Source organism: Aotus nancymaae, unplaced genomic scaffold (assembly GCF_030222135.1).
Source record: "Aotus nancymaae isolate 86718 unplaced genomic scaffold, 86718_ANA_hifiasm-v0.15.2.pri h1tg000041l, whole genome shotgun sequence".
Taxonomy (NCBI): Eukaryota; Metazoa; Chordata; class Mammalia; order Primates; family Aotidae; genus Aotus; species Aotus nancymaae.
The window spans coordinates 2368643-2390011 of record NW_026988455.1 but is presented as its reverse complement, the minus strand read 5'-3'; the positions used below and the strand labels follow the sequence as shown (position 1 = coordinate 2390011).

Genomic DNA, 21369 nt, shown 5'->3' with positions numbered 1-21369 from the left:
CACAAAAATATTATTTTATTTTTTTGAGACAGAGTCTTGCTCTATCACAGAGGCTGGAGTGCAGCACCATGGTCATAGCTTACTGAAGCCCTGATCTCCTGTCCTCAAGCGATCCTCCCACCTCAGCCTCCTGAGTAGCTGGGATTACAGCTACAAAACACCATGCCCGGTTAATTTTAAAAACTTTTCGGAGAGACAAGGTCTCACTGTGTTGCCTAGGCTTCTCTTAAACTCATGGATGGGTTCAAGTGATCCTCCTGCCTTGGCCTTCCAAAGTACTGAGATTATAGGTGTGAGCCACCACACCCAGCTGTACTGTTTTATTTTTGTTTGTTAGTCTTATATCTTGTTATTTTGTGTTAAACTCATTCATTCTGGTAGATTTTGGGAAGATTTCTTAGGATTTGCTACATAGAAGATCATATTGTCTGTTAATAAAGGCAGTTTTATTGCTCCATTTCCAAACTGTGTCTTTTATTTATTTTTCTTGGCTTATTGTGGTAACTGTAACATTGTACTGAATGTTACAGAGTTGCATAAAAGTGGCAAAGTGTGAACATCTTTGCCTTATTCTCAATCTTAAAGGAGAAGTATTGGTCTTTAACCCTTAAGTATGATGTTAACTGGAGTTTGTAGATGCATTTTATCAGGTTAAGGAAGTTCCTGTCTCGTCTTAGTTTGCTGAGAAGTTTATTGTGAGTGAGTGCTGAAATTTGTTTTGTGCTTTTTTTGAACCTAATGAGATAATTTTGTGGCTTTTTCCCCTTTGAATATGGTGAATTACGTTGATGATTTTAAAATGGTAAACCAGCCTCTTATTACTGGAATCAAGTTCATCTGCTTATGATGTATTGTCCTTTTTATGTATTGCTTTGTTCAGTTTTCTAAGTTTTGGTTAGATTTTTGTGTTTATGTTCATAAGGGATATCAGTCTTCTTTTTTGTTGTTGTTGTTGATCTGTCTTTGGTTTTAGGATCAGGGTAATATGAGCCATATAAAATGAGTTGAGTACTCTTCCCTCCTCTTTTCTTAAAATAGTTTCATAGGACATCAGGGGAACCATCTGGTCCTGGTATTTTCCTTGTGGAAAAGCTTTAAATCATGAATGTATTTTCTTCAATAGATAGGGGCTTATTCAGATATTCTACGTTTTGTGATAGTTTACATAATTTATACCTTTTAAGGAGTTTATTTTATCTAAGCGATTGAATTTATTTTAATTATGCTCATAATATTACTTTATCATTTTTAATATCTACAGTACTATAATGATGTTTTCTCTTTCATTTCTCATTGACAATGTATTTTTGAATGATCTTTTTTATTTGCTATAGAATTTGGATTGACTTTGTTTTTCTTTCAGCATTAAAGTTACTCCAATAATTTCTGTCTTGCATCATTATTACTATTACTATTATTATTATTATTATTATTATTATTGGAGATAGAGTGTTGCTCTGTCACCTAGGCTGGAGTGCAGTGGTGCGATCTCAGCTCACTGCAACCTCCGTCTCCCAGGTTCAAGCAGTTCTCCTGCCTCAGCCTCCCAGGTAGCTGGGACTACAGGCACACACTGCCATACCCAGCTAATTTTTTGTATTTTAGTAGAGATGGGCTTTTACTGTGTTGCTAAGGCTGGTCTTGAACTCCTGAGCTCAGATGGTCTGCCTACTTCAGCCTCCCAAAGTATTAGGATTACAGGTGTAAACAACTGTGTCCAGCCTGCTTGCATTATTTCTAATGTTAAATCAGCAGTTATTCTGCATATAATCAGTGTTTTTTGATGGATTTTGAGATTTTCCTCTTTAACACTGATTTTTAGCAGTGACTGTGGTGTGTCTTGTATGTTTTTGATTGTGTGTATAAGAAAGATACATAACAAAACACAAAGAAAGGGTGTTTGTTGAGCTTCTTAGACTTGTGTTTATAGTCTTATCAATTTGGAAGATTTTTATCATTTTATCAAATATTCTTTTTCTGTCTCCTCTCCCTTCTTTATTTGTTTACTGTCTCATAGGTTACTGAGGCTCTGGATTTTGTTGCTGTTGTTGTTCTTGTTGTTTTTTTAACTCTTTATCCCTCTGAACCTCAAGTTGGATAGTTTTTGTTATCCTGTCTTCAAGTTCACTGATACTCTTTTTTTGCAGTATCTCATCTGCTCTTAAGTCAGTCTAGTAATATATATATATATGTATTTTTTTTCATTTTAGAAATTCTGTTTCCCAATTCTGGAAGTTTCCTCCCCTCTCGTCCCTTTCCCTCCCCTTCCTTTCCTTTCCCTCCTCTCCCTTCCCTGCTTCTCCCCACCCCTCCTTGCAGTTTCTGGTTTTTCCTCATTATGCTTATGTTTTCCCCATAATTCTTTAACATATTTACAGTTTATAACATTAAAATCCTTGTCTGTTAATTCCATTATCATTCATTCTGAGTTTTTTTTAAGACGAATTTTCTTCTTTTTTGTCACATTTCTTTATAGTGTTTTTTTTTTTAACCCTTCTTGTTTTATTTATAGTTACTGGTTTTTAATTGGATATTTCACATTTTGACTGTTGTAATATTTAGTGTCTTTTTGTAGTTGTTGTTTGTTTTTTTTTAAATTTGAGATGGAGTCTTGCTACATTGCTCAGGCTTGTCACAAATTCCTGGATTCAAGCAATCTTCCCACCTTGGCCTCTCAAAATGCTGGGATTACAGGTGTGAACCACTGTGCCCAGCTGTGGTCCAGATTTTTAAAAAGCTTTTGATTTAAAAATAATTGTAGATTCACACAAGCTTGTACTGGGAAGTCCTGGACATCTTTCCCCCAGTCTCCCTCAGTGTTCACAATTTATATAACTATATTACAACATCAAAATGAAGATTGATACTGCTACAATGCATAGGGTTTATCTGGAGTTCACCAGTTTTACATGTATGTGCATGTGTGTTTGCTTGTGCGTAATTCTGTGCAATTTTATCACATAGTCTTGCGTAATTTATCCCTACAATGAAGATACTCAATGGTAGCATCACCAGATTCCCTTGTGTTACCCTTTTATGGCCACATTCATCCCCTCCCCCATCCATAACCCTTAATAACCATTGGTTCTTCGTATCCATAATTATATTATTTCATGATTGTTACATAAATTGTATTATGTGAGAAGTATCTTTTGAGATTGACTTTTCCACTCAGCATAATTTTTTTGAAGTTTGTACAAATTGTTGTGTTTATCGATAGTTCCCCCCCCTTTTTTTTAACCAGATTCTATCCTATTGTTTGGATATGCCACAATTTAACTGTTTGGGTTTTTTTTTTTTTTTTTAAAGGGTGGAGTTTGTTTGTTTGTTTGTTTTTTGCTAGATAGTTGGGCAACTTATGGCTCAGCAGGACCCTTTTGAGCCTTGTTTTTAATCTTTGTTAGGATAGTTTTGTAGTAGCCTTTATTGTAGAAATAGTTTGTTCCTAATTCTAAGGAGTGGCTTTTCTGGGTTCTCTATTAAATGACAACAATCAAATGTATTTGTCTTTTGTCCTTGATCAGAACTTGAATGTATCCTTGTCTCTGCAAGATCCAGTAGTTGGTCAACTAACAGCTCCTCACTAGTTGTTTTTTGGCCCACCCTTGTGGAGTCTCTCTTTATTCATCCATCATAGTATTTAACCAAAGACTACAGGTGAATGCCTGTGCAGATTTCTGGAGTTCTTTTTCATTGTTGCACCTTCCTTTTTTCTTAAATCACAGTCTTTCACTGCTTTTTGTCCATTGTCTGAAAGCAGTTGTTTCATTTATATAACTGGAAAACTGTATTTTTAAGATGGGTAGGCAAGTCCAATAATGGTTTCTTCACCATTGTAGACAACAAAACTTTTGTTTATTTCCAAGTTAGTAGTTTGAAAGTCAAAATTGATTCATCTGTCCAAAGAGCAGTAATTTTTGTTTTATGTCTTAAGATGTTATTTTAATTTACATTTTTTGAGTAAGAAATATGTTCATATATTTAAAAATTTAAATGGCACAAAAGATATACAATGATGTCTCCTTTCCTCCCTTATTTCTCAGTCACCCACTTTCCATTCTTGGGGACAACCAGTGTTACTAATTTTTTGGGTTTCTGTCAAGAAATTTGATGTACCTTCTGATTAAATGTATTTTACTCAGAAATTCTCTACACAGAAATGTGGAGATATATATATATTCTCCTTCATATCCTTGTTTTTTAAAAAAGGTATCATACTATATTCCCTTTTTGCATCTTTTTTTTAAATTAATATAACAGAGATCTATGATTTGATTACATGTAAATATTTTACATTGTTTTTTTCAGCTTTGTGGTATACAGTTAAATGGATATACCCATAAATACTATTAATGTACCATAGGTAAATTAACTTGTTCTGTTGTTACTAATCATTTGCTATTTCAAATAGTGCTAAGGTGAGTAATCTTTCTGGGTTATTTTCCAGCACCAGCAACCAGTTCTCTGATTCTACAGACACCAAATGGGTGTTCAACAATTCAGTGTAATTCAGTTCTTACAGTATATGTCTGGAGCTAGTGCAGACCCCACAGCTTAAGGGCCTATTCCTACAAGACCACCCTCCACTTCAGACACCATTTGTAAGTCCTGGGCCACCTGTACTTCTGACCATCTGCTATAAATTGGAGGTTCCCTCCACTTCCTCCTAAGGTTTTGCTAAAGTGGCTCACAGAACTCAGGAAAACAGTTTACTTACTCTTGCTGGTTTATTATAAAGGATACAACTCATGATCGGCCAAATGGAAGAGATGCATAGGAATGTGGGAGGCAGTGCAGAGTTTCTATGAGCTCTCTGGGTGTACTACCCTCTAATCAGCTCAGTGTGTTCACCAACCCTGGAAGCTCATCAGAGCTCATTGTTTAAGAGTTTCTATAGAGCTTCATCTCCACTCTCTCCCACCTCACTTTCTGGAGTGGAGTCATTGGCTAAGGCTGCAATTCCAGCCCTCTTATTATTTGTTCTTTCTGGTGACCACCTTCATTCCAAGGTCATCTAGGGGCCCCGCTCTTAAGTCACGTCATTAGCATAAACTCAGATGTGAGTGAAACAGACTCATTGTGACCCTAGAAGAAAATCTAGGCAAAACCATTTAGGACACAGGCATAGACAAGGACTTCAGGACTAAAACACCAAAAGCATTGGCAACAAAAGCCAAAATAGACAAATGGGACCTAATCAAACTCCACAGCTTCTGCACAGCAAAAGAAACAGTCATTGGAGTGAATCGGCAACCAACAGAATGGGAAAATTTTTTTGCAATCTACCCATCTGACAAAGGGCTGATATCCAGAATCTATAAAGAACTAAAACAGATTTACAAGAAAAAAACAAACAAGCCCGTTCAAAAGTGGGCAAAGGATATGAACAGACACTTTACAAAAGAAGACATATATGAGGCCAACAAACATATGAAAAAATGCTCATTATCACTGGTCCTTAGAGAAATGCAGATCAAAACTACATTGAGATACCATCTCACGCCAGTTAGAATGGTGATCACTAAAAAATCTAGAGACAACAGATGCTGGAGAGGATGTGGAGAAATAGGAACACTGTTACACTGTTGGCGGGAGCGTAAATTAGTTCAACCATTGTGTAAGACAGTGTGGCGATTCCTCAAGGACCTAGAAATAGAAATTCCATTTGACCCAGCAATCCCATTACTGGGTATATATCCAAAGGATTATAAATTGTTCTATTATAAGGACACAGGCACACGAATGTTCATTGCGGCACTGTTTACAATAGCAAATACTCGGAACCAACCCAAATGCCCATCGATGATAGACTGGACAGGGAAAATGTGGCACATATACACCATGGAATACTATGCAGCCATCAAAAACAATGAGTTCGTGTCCTTTGTAGGGACATGGATGACCCTGGAAACCATTGTTCTCAGCAAACTGACACAAGAACACAAAATCAAACATTGCATGTTCTCACTCATAGGCGGGTGTTGAACAATGAGAACCCATGGACACAGGGAGGGGAGCATCACACACTGGGGTCTGTGGGGGGTGGAACTAGGGGAGGGACAGCAGGTGCTGGGGAGTTGGTGAGGGATAACATGGGGAGAAATGTCAGATATAGGTGATGGGGAGGAAGGCAGCAAACCACACTACCATGTATGTACCTATGCAACAATCTTCCATGTTCTTCACATGTACCCCAAAACCTAAAATGCAATAAAATATATATTATGAATAACAGCGAAGAGACACCTATCACTGAGGATATTCCTTGGTTTTAGGAGCTCTGTGCCAGGAACTGGGGACAAAGGTCAAGTATTTGGCCCTCTGTATCCGTGGGTTCTGATCTGCATCTGTAGATTCACTCAACCTTGGATTGAAAATATTTTTCATGGTTTCATCTGTACTGAACATGTTCAGACTTTTGTCCTTGTGTTATTCCCTAAGCAGTACACTATAAAAACTAGTTACATAGACTTTACACTGTGTGAGGTATTATAAGTAATTTTGAGATGCTTTAAAGTATAAAGTAGGATGTATATATACAATTATTATACAAATACATTTGTTAGATACAAATACTATGCTATTTTGTATAAAGGACTTGAGCATTTGTAGATTTTGGTATCCATTGGGGGAGGGGCCTGTAACCAATCCCCTATGGATACCGAGGGATGACTTTATATTTCCTTTTTTTTCTCTTTTTTGAGACGGAGTCTCATTCTGTCACCCTGGCTGAGGTGCAGTGGTGTGATCTCGGCTCAGTGCAACCTCTGCCTCCCAGGTTCAAGCAATTCTCCTGCCTCAGTGTCTCCAGTAGCTGGGACTACAGGTGCAAACCACTACGCCTGGCTAATTTTTGTGTTTTTAATAGAGACAGGGTTTTGCCATGTTGGCCTGTCTGGTCTGGAACTCCTGACCTCAGGTTATCCACCCGCCTCAGCCTCCCAAAGGATTATAGGCGTGAGCCACCGTGCCTAGCTCTACTTTATATTTATTATTATTCCGCATTCTTTGTAGTAAGTAATTTCACTTACGTACAAATATATATAAGAGAAATTTCTAGAAGTAGAATTCTTGTATCAAAGGCTATGTACATTTGTAATTCGGATTTTTAAACTAGTTTTCCCACCATAGAGATTGTACCAGTTTATTCGTGTCACAAATGTATGAAGTGACGATATATTTTTCCATACAACTTACTGTGTTACTTTTTTTTTTTTTTTCTGAGACAAAGTCTCACTCTGTTGCCCAGGCTAGAGTGAGTGGTGTGATCTCGGCTCACCACAGCCTCCATCCGAGGTTCAAGTGATTCTCCTGCCTCAGCCTCCCGAGTATCTGGGACTACAGGCTTGTGCCACCATGCCTGTCTAACTTTTGTGTTTTTAGGAGAGAAGGCATTTCCCTATGTTGGCCAGGCTGGTCTCAAACTCCTCAACTCATGATCTTCCTGCCTTGGCCTCCCAAAGTGCTGGGATTACAGGCATGAGTCACCGCACCTGGCCTTGTGTTACGTATTTTTATCAAGTATTTTTAAAAACAAGATTCTTGTAGTACTCTGCAAAACATGTATATGTAAAAAAAAAAAAAAAAAAAAAAGGATGTAGTACTTTGTTGTAATTGTCTAAAAAATTGAGAAGTTGCGTTATGTTCAGACTTCTGTAGCAATTATAAAAGACTTGATGTACTTTTAAAAGAGTTAATGTTAGCTAATTTGTTGCCATTTTATCATGTATCTCCAATGTGTCAGGTACTGTGCTAGGAATTTATATACATTACAAGCTCTAATATTTAAAATAATTTTACAAGATTATATATTAAATTATATATTATAATATATTATAATTATATATAAAATAATTCACTATTTTATATTATATATAATTAATATATAATTATATCTATGTCATATATAATAATATAATATATAATTATATCTATGTCATATATAATAATATAATATATAATTTATTACCTTTATTTCACAGACAGAAACCTGGGCTAGTAAATTCTAGGCTTAAGATTTGATCCCAATTTGATTCCAAACTCCAGATTTTTGTCATATCTTCAATTAATTTTACTTCAGTATTTTTATTTCTCCCTTTTTTATGTGGGGGGACTAAAATTCCTCTGATTTCAGCCATTATCCTGGCCTTTCAGGGTTCCCAAATTGAATTGAGGAAGATTTCTATAATTTGCAAGAACTAGAAGTCCCAGGGTAAAACAAAGAGCGTACACACTTGTCTTTCTGAGAAGAGATGTTAAATACCTAATATAGATGCTGCTTTCCTGTGTATTTTCTTATTTGAGTTTTAGGAAGTAGGGGAGAATAGTAAAGCTGCAGAATTACTAGACAGAGAAGACAGACAGTGGCAAATAATAGTAATTGGGTCAGGAAGCTTGTTTTTATCTCCAAGTAACTTAGTTGCTGTTTGAATATCTTGTTTTACCTTGTAAGAATCAGTCTATATGCATTTATTTTTAATATCCTAGACAGTTACTGTTTAATTTTATCTTATTTAGAGTCCCACCACAGCTACTAAGTTGACTTTTAGAGCAGAATATTTATTTAAAAATCTTGGTCAGCATATTTTGCCAATAGACAAACAGCCCACATTTTGTAGATTTTTTAAAATAAAAAATGATTATTTAAAATTTGGACCTTTTTAATTTCAGTTTTTCCCCCTTCCCATCCCATTTTACAGACATTTCAACCTACGAATGAAGAGGGACACTTCCCTTTTCAGTGATGAATTTAAAGTAGAAACATCAAATAAAGTACTTGATTATGATACCTCTCATATTTACACTGGACATATTTATGGTAAGTTGGACCTTAACAGAACCCTTTTCTTTCTTTTTTTTTCCTACACAAAGATACATATTTTGAAGTGTAAGCAAATATTTCAGAAAAGGTTATAAATCCAGAGGAGATTGAATTCATCATGAAGGGTAATGGTCTTTGAGAAATGAAGTAATGTTTGGACCTATCTTTGCATGTATGTTTAATAGTGAATTATGAAATATCTGGATTCTGAAAGGTATGAAATTTTGACTCAGTACCTCTAAACTGTTAGAGTTTTCAAAAATTTTAATGACTTCTGTAATATTCTGATTTTTCAAGCAAGAAATTAATAGTAACTTTGCTGTGTTTTATATGAAAACAGGAAAAGCCTAAAAGGAAACCGTAAAGATATCTTAGCCAAAAATAATGTGACAAAGTCATCTGTAGGGAAATCCTCCCAAGACCCTCCTTCCTCAGAATCTATTTGCTTTATTCACAGTTCTAACAAATTTTTCTTACTGTGTCAAATTAAAAATGTGTATTGTGGGCCATGAGTGGCATACTTAACCCAATAGAAAGTTACATTTACTAGTAGTTTGGAAAGAACAGAACAGTTATAGAAGTCATAAAAAAAGCTTAAGCAATGAAAATCTGGGGGCATTGGAGAGAGGCAAAATGTCATTGTTTTATAACTCTATATTAGTAAGTACTCAAGATGATTCTCATGTAATACACTGTTAAACTGTTTGAGATTATTTCTACACATGAGTGATTGCTACTGAAAATAATAACATGAAAAATTAAGTGATTGAAGAATTTTTTCTCATTTTTTGATTGTGCCAGATAAATGAGGCATTTCTATACTTAAACTTTCTTATTTGTAGAATAAACCTAATTATTAAATTCTTTAGCTTGTTTTTACTCTTACAGTTCAGTAACCAAAATAAAGCAAGCATTTATTCATCAGTCTAGATTTTTAATGTTATGCTTTAATGTTCTGTTATCTTCTTGATTATTTATCTTGTTGGGCAAATAACTTAGTAGTTGCTCCTTTTTTATTTTGCTAGGTGATGATTAAGAAAAGTACAAGACTATAAATGAGTTTGCAGATAAAAATCATGTTATTTAGGCCAGGCATGGTAGCACTTACACCTCTAATCCCAGTGCTTTGGGAGACTGAGACAGGAGGAGTGCTTGAGACCTGGAGTTTGAGACCAGCCTGGGCAATATAGTGAAACCTTGTCTCTAAAAAAACATGAAAAATATTGGTTGTGGTGGCATACCTGTAGTCTCAGTTACATGGGAGACTGAAGTAGGAGGATTGCTGAGCCCAGGAGGTTGAGGCTACTGTGAGTGCCACTGCACTGTAGCCTGGGTGACAGAGAGAGACCTTGTCTTTTTATTTAAAAAAAAAAAAAAATCACTTAAAATACCAGTGGCTTGGGCTCTTACCTCCAGTCTATGATTAATTCAAAGCCAACAAATTAATGTTACTCTGCAACTTAGAAATTGTGGAAACTTGATTTTTATTTTAATGAGAGAATTGTAATTGGTAAATTCAAAGTTTAAAGCCCTCTCCCTCTGCTTTCACCCTTTATGTCATTTTATTTTGGTGCTCACCTTTTCGTTGTGATTTTATTAAGAACCAGAAGTACCCTTTTTTTCCTATTATTTCCTTTCACTAGAGAAGTATAACTGATGAGATAGTATTACAAATCTTTCTCCAATATTTTGAAAAGTGCTATTGGTTTATTTTTGTTCAAATTGCTTCTGAAATATTTGACACTGTTCTATTTAAAAATGTATTTATAGGCTGGGCGTGGTGACTCACGCTTATAATCCCAGCCCTTTAGGAGGGCGAGGCAGGTGGATTGCTTGAGCCCAGACCAGCCTGGGAAACATAGCAAGACTTCGTCTTTACCAGAAATACAAAAATTAGCTGGATGTGGTGGTGCATGCCTGTAGTCCCTGCTACTAGGGAGGTAGAGGTGGGAGGATTGCTTGAGCCCAGGAGGTTGAGGCTGCAGGGAGCCATGAGCTTGCCACTGCACGCAAGCCTGGGTGACAGAGCGAGACCCTGTCTCAAAAAACAAACAAACAAAAACTAAACCCACGCATAGCACAGAAGCTAAAAGGTGTGACCCATGCACAATATATCGGACAGGAAGGAGCTTTTTTCCTGTGGTACTTATAGCAAAATTTTCAAAAGATGCTTTGGGTGTCTTTATTCTGAAAGTGTATATTCTATCATTGGGTTTGCTTGCTTGCTTTTAAGTTAATTTAACAATTAATTGTTTTGTTTTGTTTTGAGACAAGGTCTTGCTCTGTTGCCCAGGCTGGAGTTCAGTGGTGCCATCTCAGCTCACAGCAACCTCCACCTTCAGGGTTCAAGTGTTTCTCCTGCCTCAGCCTCCCAAGTAGCTAGACTAACAGGCATATGCCACCAAGCCCAGCTAATGTTTTTTGTATTTTTAGTAGAGACAGGTTTTCACTATGTTAGCTAGGCTGGTCTCAAACTCCTGACCTCAAGTGATCTGCCTACCTCAGCCTCCCAAAATGCTGGGATTATAGGTGTGAACCATGCTGTGCTGGGCCAATTTAATGATTGTTGATGACTGCTGTATACCTGCTAGGCACTGAGCTAGGTGCAAGGAATGTGGTTGGTAACAAGGCAGATACTCTATTTTTGATTGCTGATAGTAGTAATTGTATATGTTTTAACTAAATACTAGTTGCTGTTCACATCTCAAATTCTGCTTGATGTATTTCATGTGAAAATTTCCATAATAAATTTATATTCCAGATTTAAACATATATATGTGTGTATATATGTATGTGTATTTATACATGTATATATACATATATATGAACAAGTTTAACATTCGTGTGCAAATTAAATTGTCAAGAATTTGTTGCTTTCATTAATAGGTGAAGAAGGAAGTTTTAGCCATGGGTCTGTTATTGATGGAAGATTTGAAGGATTCATCCAGACTCATGGTGGCACATTTTATGTTGAGCCAGCAGAGAGATATATTAAAGACCGAACTCTGCCATTTCACTCTGTCATTTATCATGAAGATGATATTAGTAAGTACTTAAATTTTATCAAGTAGCCTTTTTTCAAAAGGCATATGAATAGTAAAAACTGTGTGGAGACAAATGAAGCATTAGCTGTTTTCTTTCCTGAGCAATTAATCAGGCTAGAACATAGTTTTTACTAGCAATTCCTATTAAAGGAAAGGTAGATGTATGTAACGAAGCAATTTCCTTGTCAATCTATTGCCAGTACTACTTTGTGGATATGACACAACTAATTCTATTTGAACTGTGTGAGTCAACGAAATCTGACTGAACTGGACATAGGATATTTTGACATCAGCCAATCTGTGTGATGCTAATACCTTTGTGTGTGTGGCCTACTGAAGGTGGAACAGCATTATTACTTCTATAAATTTCAGTGTGTATATTTGTGTAGTGTTTAAGAAACATTTTAAGTATTTTTGTAATTTTTAAGTCCTCTGAGTGTTTCTTTTTGGAATCTTAAAGTAATGACTAGACCTCAAGAGTCCAAGTTTGTCATGGATTTTGTTCTCTGCCATCATGTTTATATGATGATAATTTGTTGGGAGAAGGGTTTTTTCTGTTTTAAGAATAGAAAATGTATTCACACTTTACCTGTTAATTCTATTGCGTGTATATCCACAGTTAACCAGCTATTGGGAATGCTGCTTTGAAATACCACAGGAATACATACCTCTAATTTATATAACTCTTGAATACCCATTTATTATTTCTTGACTGTAATTAGACTAGTCTCTCTATTTTTGTCTACTTCCCTAACTTGGCTGTTTCCTCCTACAGAACGTTTTCCTTTCTTTAGACAGAAATTTATTGTCAGTGATTTTATTCTCACCCCTAGTAATACATTGACAAGCATTAACCATTTTGACTTTTTGCTCCATCAGCTCTCATAGTTTCTGTACTTCATCCATCCAACTGCTTGTTACCTCTGCTATTAGCTTACTATAGAAAATAACATAAGTATTCTAGGTAGGATGCACTTACGATTTTGCCTACTTGTTGAATCATAAGCTCATTAATGCTACTTGTCTATATTTTCATTCATCTCTATTTGATTCCTTTTCCAGTTTTAACTCCTGATATTTCAAACTCTACCTTTCTTTTCAAGCTCCAAACAAGCGGGAGTGTGAATTCACTTGCATTCTTTTCTTTCTGCTGACAGGATTATTTACCCAGTTTGTGTCTTGCTTTGTAATTTTCTTAGTAATTTAACCATTTTTTGTAGGTTTACCTCCCCTATCAGGGTATGTAGGTTCTCCAGATAAGTTTCTGTTTCTTTTGCTCCTTTAATATTCCAAGTATTATTTGTCTGTGCAGCAGGCTTTTCATAAATGAAATATTGGAATATTTTTCTAGAATGTTTTATAAAAATCAAATAAAACCTTGTGAGGAAGGAAAGAGAGGAAAAGGGTAATCTGTGAGATTATCTTTTCCTTTCTGTCATATTGTAATCTTACTTTCTTCATTGCTTTGTACTTCCTATCAGTGCTCTCTACTTTATTTGTTCTGCCTGTTTTGACTTATGTTATTGTGCTTCTCTCTCTTGTTTTCCTTCTTCTCTTACCTACTTGTGTGTAGTTTAAGCATATTCTTTTTTTTTCACTTTCATTTATTTCTTGTAATATAATCCCCACATTGCATCCAACAGTAATTTCCCAATATCTTAATAGGTGTCAGTCGTTTTTCTTCCTCAAAGATGGTAAGTGAGCTTGGAGGGTGAATGACATTGGATGTTACTTGGTTTTCTGTTCTTTTTGGCATTTAGCTTTACCATGAATTTCAGCTGTTATTTTATACTTGTTTAAGTAGATGTATGTTGGTGGTAAGGAGACCTTTCTATGTTCTTTTTATGATTAAGTATCAGTAGTGGTGTTAGAACTTAAAAGTAGCGATCTTTGAGGTGATTTTATTTGTAACTTCTTGAGTAATTGAAAATGTAGGATATGAGGATGAGAGTATGGAAGTAATTGCCTTAACAAATTTAGACAATTACTTTTGAAAAACTATCTAAAAATCTGTCTAGTGAACGAACCATGGTTTAAGACAAGAAAACACCCATGTATTAGCCTTTTAGTCTAAATAGTTGCTATGTTTATATTCTAGACCACGGTTGGCAAATTCTCTGCAACGGGACAGATATTAAATATTTTTGGCTTTGACAATCGTATGTTTTATTGTAGCTACTCAGCTCTGCCATTGTAGCACAAAAACAGCCAAAGAAAGACATAAATGAATAAGCATGGGTGCTTTTTGAAAAAAACTATTACCTATTTATTTATTTTTTAGAGACAGAGCCTTGCCCTGTTGCCCATTCTGGAGTGCAGTGGTGTAATCATAGTTCGCTGCAGCCTCAACCTCCTGGGCTCAAGTGATCCTCTCACCTCAGCCCTCCAAGTAGCCTGGGACTCCAGGTGTAAGCCTCTGCTCCCGGCCAGCATGGCTGTTTTTCATAAAACTTCATAGACACTTAAATTTTAATTTCACATATTTTTCATATGACATAAAATATCATTCTTTTGATTTTTTTCTTTAACCGTTTAAAAATGTGAAAACCACCCTGAGTTTTTGTGTCAAACAAAAACAGATGGGAGAGCTCACTAAATTTAATAATTATTTTAATTTTTTCTTTAAGTTCTCTGTGTAGAATATGACAGGTTCTAGATGTAGTAGCAGTAGCAGTAGGAAGAGTGATTATTATGGCTTAATGAATACCTGACATTGTATAAAATTCTTTACTTGCATTATTGAATTGAATTCTCACAATGACCATATGAGATACTGGCACACCTGTTATTCCCACTTTGTAGGTGAAGGCTTAAACTGAGGCTTAGAAAACTTGTATCACTTGATTGTGGACCTCGTGTTCTTTCCCCTGTGCTCTTCTGCTTCACTCATGGAAGAAAGCTGTATATTCTCACTGCCTTTACTTCAAGGATTTCTGGGGCTTTTCTGAAATCTGTAAGCCTCTCTAAAATCATACATTTGCATCTATTGCTGTTCTAAGCCAAACTCTCTCCTTAATGTATTTAGCAGTGTTTATTTTGTAACTAACTAAAAGGGAAAGGATGCCCTTTAATGTATATTATTTTTATATAATTGGTTTAAGTGCCAATAATTTATTTTCAGAAGTAAAGTGCTACATGATTATATCACTGTGTATGTTCTTAGGTGGATTTGATATCCTTGTATGTTTTATCCTTACCTAAAAAAAACAAATGGAAGGGGAGGCATACTAATCTTGGATATAGCTTCTGATGAGAATTTGGCTACCCTCTTCTTAATACTGTTTTTGCAACTGAAGGCATAAATGTATAGAACCACCATGAAAAGTGATACTGCTTTTCCCCAGAACCTTAGGAAATGGCTTCTGAGATGGTACCAGAACACAGAGATAGTTTTCAGTGAAAATACTTAATAATTACTCTAGATATGATAACGATAACTACATATTGTTATCAACATAAAATGCATACTTAATTCTGTACTTAGGTAGTAAAAAACACTCTCTACCAGGACATAGAAGTGTGAACAGTTAATGACAAGGTAAGAATACTACTTAGTCCTCTGCCCCTCAGCACAGTTTATTTTAAAGAAACTGAGAAAAACATTGTTCCATAAACTAGAATAGTAATGTTATTAACATGAACAGGTTTTAGGAATATCTGACTATATGATTACTTGGAATTATTTGTGTAATAATTCCCTTGCATCCTTTTTATGTACTACCTATCCAAGAACTAAAGGTCTGAATAATTTTTCCATGCTGTGCTTGTAAATACTTAATCTCCAAATTAAAAAGAAATTTTTAAATATGTATGTAAAGCTGCAGAATAAGTTATTTGGGTTTATTGCTTTCATTTCAGATTTACTATTTATTTTCCTGTGTGTGGTATAGGAAAGTCCAGAGAGCTTGAATTGTCTATACCATTTTTTTTTTTCATTTTTAATGATGGACTATCGCTCTGTCACCAGTCTGGAGTGCAGTGGCAGGATCTTGGCTCATTGCATACTCTGCCTTCCCAGTTCAAGCTATTCTCCCGCCACAGCCTCCCAAGTAATTGGGACTACAGGCGTGCACCACCAAGTCCAGCTAATTTCTGCAATTTTAGTAGATAGGTGGTTTCACCATGTTGGCCAGGATGGTCTCGGTCTCTTGACCTCATGATCCTCCCACCTTGGCCTCCCAAAGTGCTGGGATTACAGACGTGAGTCACTGTGCCTGGCCTGACTTTGCCTATACATTATAGTAGCTGGGCACCCCTACTTTTAAAATGTGTGTTAGCCCTACCTATGCTTATTTCTTCTTTCTCTTGTGCTTCAATGGAAAGACCTCCTATTTCTTGTTCTGAAAAATTAAGATTGTTAAACTTTACCATTTCACGATGGAGGCCTCCTCATTCATGTAGAAGCTTCCTCATTTGTGGCAATGTCAGGGTGTTGCATGTAAAACTGTGAAAAGTCAATTAGTTCCATATTGTATTTTTGAAGTTGTTTTGTGTCACTGTTAATGACAGGGAGAGACAAAAGGAAGGAGTGCAAGAGGGAAGAAATAGTTGAATTGATAAGTATTGATAATAGCTAGCATTGTTTGTATCATTCTCATCTAACAGGAAAATTGTCTTACAATGTGTTCTGGCTATACTTAGGTCTAGTCTGGAGATTGGAAATCTGCTTATGCTTATTGAGTTGTGACAAATTATGTGGACAATTGGAAAAGCTGAGGTGTGGAGTGCTCTGATTGAATTCTGAACTCCCACAGTGCATACAAGTGTATTGGTTAATCTCTCTACCATGTGTTTTAATTTATATGCTTTACTTAGCATTGATGTTAAATGCTGAACTTACTTAAACACTGTGACAGTGTTTGAAAGAAATATAAAAATTTCGTGGTATTGTTGACTCTCTTTTTTCTGAGTTAATCTCTAGGGAAGTATAAATCAATTTTTCTAAGCAACTCACAGGCACAAAAGCAGAAAAGTTCAAAAGACCACAAGATATGGGAGTTATTTTAAGAATAATACTTAATTAGAAATGTAGGATACTAAATTGGAAACTTAAAAAAATCATATAAAAAGAGACAGTGAGGGGCTTATTTCTTTTTAGCAAAATCTGGAGAAAACATGCTTAGGCTTTTCGTATTATGCATTTTATATTATATAACTTTATATAAATAGGATAACAGTTGAGAAAATTTTAGATCAAATTGTTTTCTGATTGGTTATCATATATATCTATGTGAATATATACATGTATATTCATATATATTTTATCTTAAAACATAAATAGAAAATATTTTAGCTATAATGAAATACAATAAATTATTTCAGAAATACAAGATTTTTAAAAATAAATAGTTATTAGAAGCATTTACAGCATCAAAAAACTGCAGCTTTTTTCCGGCAGTTACGGAGTGGTATTCAGTTAAGAGTAATACTTTGTATAAGCTGCGTCAGAGAAAAATGAAGATGAAAAGCCTACCATCTCCATATATAACTTATCTGTGCTGTGCACCAATCAGAACCTGCTTTAGATTTTCATGTCAGCTTACAACTCTCATACTGTTTCAGGCAAAGTTAGTGGCTAATGAAAATACCACCAGGATGGGCTGGCTCTCTGTCGGCCTGCCTCTCCATCCATCTGTCCATCTGTCCTTCCATCCGTCCATCCATCTGTCCATCCATCCATCAGTACTTTTTTCTTTTTGCTCTCTCATCCACCAACTCTAAAGGATGGGCTATCTAGAGACACATTCGGTAGTGTGGTTAACTGTTCGTGTATTAACTGTACAGTTTAAAAACAAAGCCTTACATTTTAGGTTTTTTCTTTAAAAGGAATGAGTTGTGACAGGGGTGTTAAATAGTGTATAAACAAGGAAAAACAGTGTGCTAGAACCAACTTATTCATCATGATCATCTTGTTCATCTTCCTCCTCCTCTTCATCTTTTTCATATTCACCTTCCTCCTTTTCCTTATTCAACTTCCTCACCTTCCTTCTCTTCCTTTATTTTTTTCAGCATTGACATGTCCTTTTTCTTTTCTTTTCTTTTCTTTTCTTTTCTGCATCGGGCCTTCCTTTATCTCAGTATGCAGCAATATCCATTTCTTAGGTTTTTTTCAGCTTCACAGGCTTCTTTTCATATGGCTGCTTGTTATATGCACCATATCCACATCTTTCCCAGTTTCTTTGCAACATCACCAATGGATAGGTTGGGATATTCTCCTTAGATTGGGCCGTACTGAGAGCAAGATAGAAAAAGACCGAAGGAGCCCTCTTAGGTGCATTGGGATCCCTGAACTTTTTTGTTTTTTCTTTAGGAGGGATGTAAGTTTTCATTTCTCTTTCATAACTATCCTTTTCCTCCTTTGCCACATCTTCAGATTTTCCTTTCTCTTTAGCAGACATGGTTTTCCACCTCTCAGCACTTTTAAGGAAATTCCGAGAAGTTAACTGAAACATGAGTGCTGCTTTTTGTTCTCCTCCTGGCAAGTTTGCACAAATCATGCATATGATGACATTTTACCTCTTGGCTTCTTGGGATCTTCTTTTACCATGTTTAGTTATTTTTCCTCAGAGAAGCACAGAGTCACCCAGTGCTCATCTGGCTCTCACTTGCCCCAGCACTGTCTCTATGGAGGTCAGTGTACTGTAATGGCTATTAGAAAGATATGATTATTTGAAATTAACAATGCTTTTATGTTGTAAAGCAACTTTGAGACTCATTCTAACAAGTAAAATTGTATTTGAAATTTTTGTTTTTTTCTTCTGAGAACTATCTTCTCATGATTTTGTAGTGTTTGAAATGTTTTACAAAGAAGTTGAATAAGAAATTTTATAATATTGGTATTGTAAAAGGCACTAGAATTCAACACTAAAGATGACAGAAACTGAAGCCTAGAGTTATAAAACTTGTGCAGTATGACATGGATCCATGTCTTTTGGCTTCCACTCCAGAGCTTTGTTTCTCTTACATTCTGAATTAGGAGAGTTTAAAGGTTGCTAAAAGGCAAGAACTTAATGACAGTAGAGACTATGACAGAAAGGATTAAAAAAAGAGTTATTTTTGGTATCATTGATTTCAAAGATTAGCCATATTTACTACTGAAAAAGCAAATTTATATTTTAGGTTCAATTAAATATATATCTATTTCTCACTATTTTTATTTATATATATATAAAGAAAGATTTCTATATACATATAGATAGGTACTCTGTATATATAGAGGTACTACACAAGGGTATATATATAGAGAGAGAGATATCTATACAGATACAGGTATCTATAGATAGATATATCTATATAATATAGAGATATCTATAGATAAATATATCTCTATAGGTATCAGTATTATATAGATATCTCTATGGATATCTATCTTTGTCTATAGATATCTATAGATACCTATAGATATATAGATCTATATAGATCTATATATTATATAGATTATATAGAAATCTATATAGATATCTCTCTCTCTCTCTCTCTATATATATATCTATATCTATATATATACCCTTGTAACAGTACCTCTATATTATATAGATATCTGTAGATATCTATCTGTCTATCTGTCTATCTATCTATCTATATGTATATATCTCTCTGTATGCCCTTGTAAGAGTACCTCTGTATATATAGAGAGAGTACCTATCTATAGATAGAGAGAGAGAAATTGAGAGATGAGGTCTCACTATGTTGCCAGGCTGGTCTTGAGCTCTTGAGCTTAAGTGATCCTCCTGCCTCAACCTCCCAAAGTGCTAAGATGACAGGTGTGAGGCACCATGCCTGGCCAAGGCTCAACTCTTAATGAGTGATAAGTTACAGAAAAACTAGAAGAAATAGCATTTAGGAGTATGTGTATGTGTATGTGTATGTGTATGTGTATGTGTATGTGTATGTGTATGTGTATGTGTATGTTCTAGGAATACTCAGAGCTAAACCTCAGTCTTTCACATCTCTTGTAGCACAATTCAAAGATTAATGTTTGTACTAGTGACCTTGTAAGAATACCTGAGGACATTGGTCCAGGACTCTGGCCCTTGGAAGAGCTGCTTCTAAAGAGGCATTGTGAGGTCTGGTTTATTATAGAAATGTTATATTCTGTTGACAGTTTATAAATTGGGGAATTAGATAATCTCCATAAGCAATCTTGCTATCTTGTGTTTATATTTGAATGTAAGTCTAGAATTCACAGATGTGGATTTTATTGGTTTCAGCTTCTAGAGACTTCTTAGAACCATTTTTTTATGGCAAGCTGATAGATATACTAGTTAAAACTTTTTTGGCTTTAATTCATTTGCTCAAGATCATACAAGTTAGTGGCAGACTTGGTAGGGAAAAGGATCAGGAGGTAATATATCAAAGAATTGAGGCATGACATATGAGAAGAGTGAGAAATAAAATCAAGGTGATAGAATAGCTTTATAATCTTATACAGGTAATGTACTTTTTCTTGGTCTAATTTCCTTCAGGTATAAAATGAGGGTGTTAGATCATGGTGCTAATATTATCTCTTCTGAAAGTTAATGGTTCTGAAGTACTTTTCCTTTAAAGGTGAAAATACCTTGATTGATCATGGCTGAGATAAATAAAAAGTAAAAATAAAAATATTTTTGCTTGTGCCAATTACCAAAAGACTATATATATAAAAAGGTTATTCTTGTATGTAAATTAAGTAAATTTAGTATTTTACTTAAGTAAATTAAGTATTCTTATATGCAAATTAAGTAAATTAAGATAAAATGTGTCCACAACCATTAACATTTTTGTGAATAGACCTTCAGATCTCACATACCATTTTAAATTTCATTTACAATATATCATAGGTCTCTTTCTGTGTCAATAAATATAGCTCTACATTTTCCCTTTAATAGCTACGTAATACTCTTGTTTTATTCATAAATGTATTATTTACCAACCTATCAACTAATGAATGTATAGATTGTTTCCTCTTTTTTTACTGTTAAAAAGTGCAACAGGTAACATTTTAGCATGTTTTCTCCCCTCAATATTTTTATGGTTATTTCCTTAAGATTAATTTTCTAGAAGTAGCATTGTCAGACATTGACATTTTGATATATAGTGCCAGATAACGCTCTAAAAAGGTTACAGAGATTTATATTCTTAGACCTATAAATTAAATATTGACTTAACAATATCTTTGTGTATAGGCTGTGGACATACTTCCTGAATTACTTGACAAAAATGTCTCCTAATTTTTTTTTTAAATACAGGATTTAATCGAGATATATACATTGCCTTTGTCACATCTCTGTAGTCAGTATTACTCTTTTAATAGCTTACTTGAGGAAAAATTGATAACAATAAACTGCTCATGTGCTCTTTAAGAAAATCTGGCTTTAACTCAGCATAAACATTTTGGGAGTCATCCTTTTTATTGATAAATAGTAGTCTGTTGTGTGGATACTATAATTTGTTAATACATTTGCCTGTTAATGGACATTTGGGTTGGGTTATTACAAGTAAAACTACTATAATGTTTTTTGTTTG

General features: G+C 35.0%; 1 protein-coding gene across 2 annotated transcripts in view; it reads left to right on the top strand.

Moving 5' to 3' along the window:
- ADAM10 (ADAM metallopeptidase domain 10) overlaps positions 1-21369 on the top strand; it is a 153433-nt gene that overhangs the window by 62661 nt on the left and 69403 nt on the right. For both annotated transcript variants that reach the window (XM_012443127.3, XM_012443128.3), the window contains exons 3-4: positions 8700-8818; positions 11708-11866. In XM_012443127.3, the coding sequence (XP_012298550.1) occupies positions 8700-8818; positions 11708-11866 (278 nt within the window). The remainder of the gene's footprint in view (positions 1-8699; positions 8819-11707; positions 11867-21369) is intronic.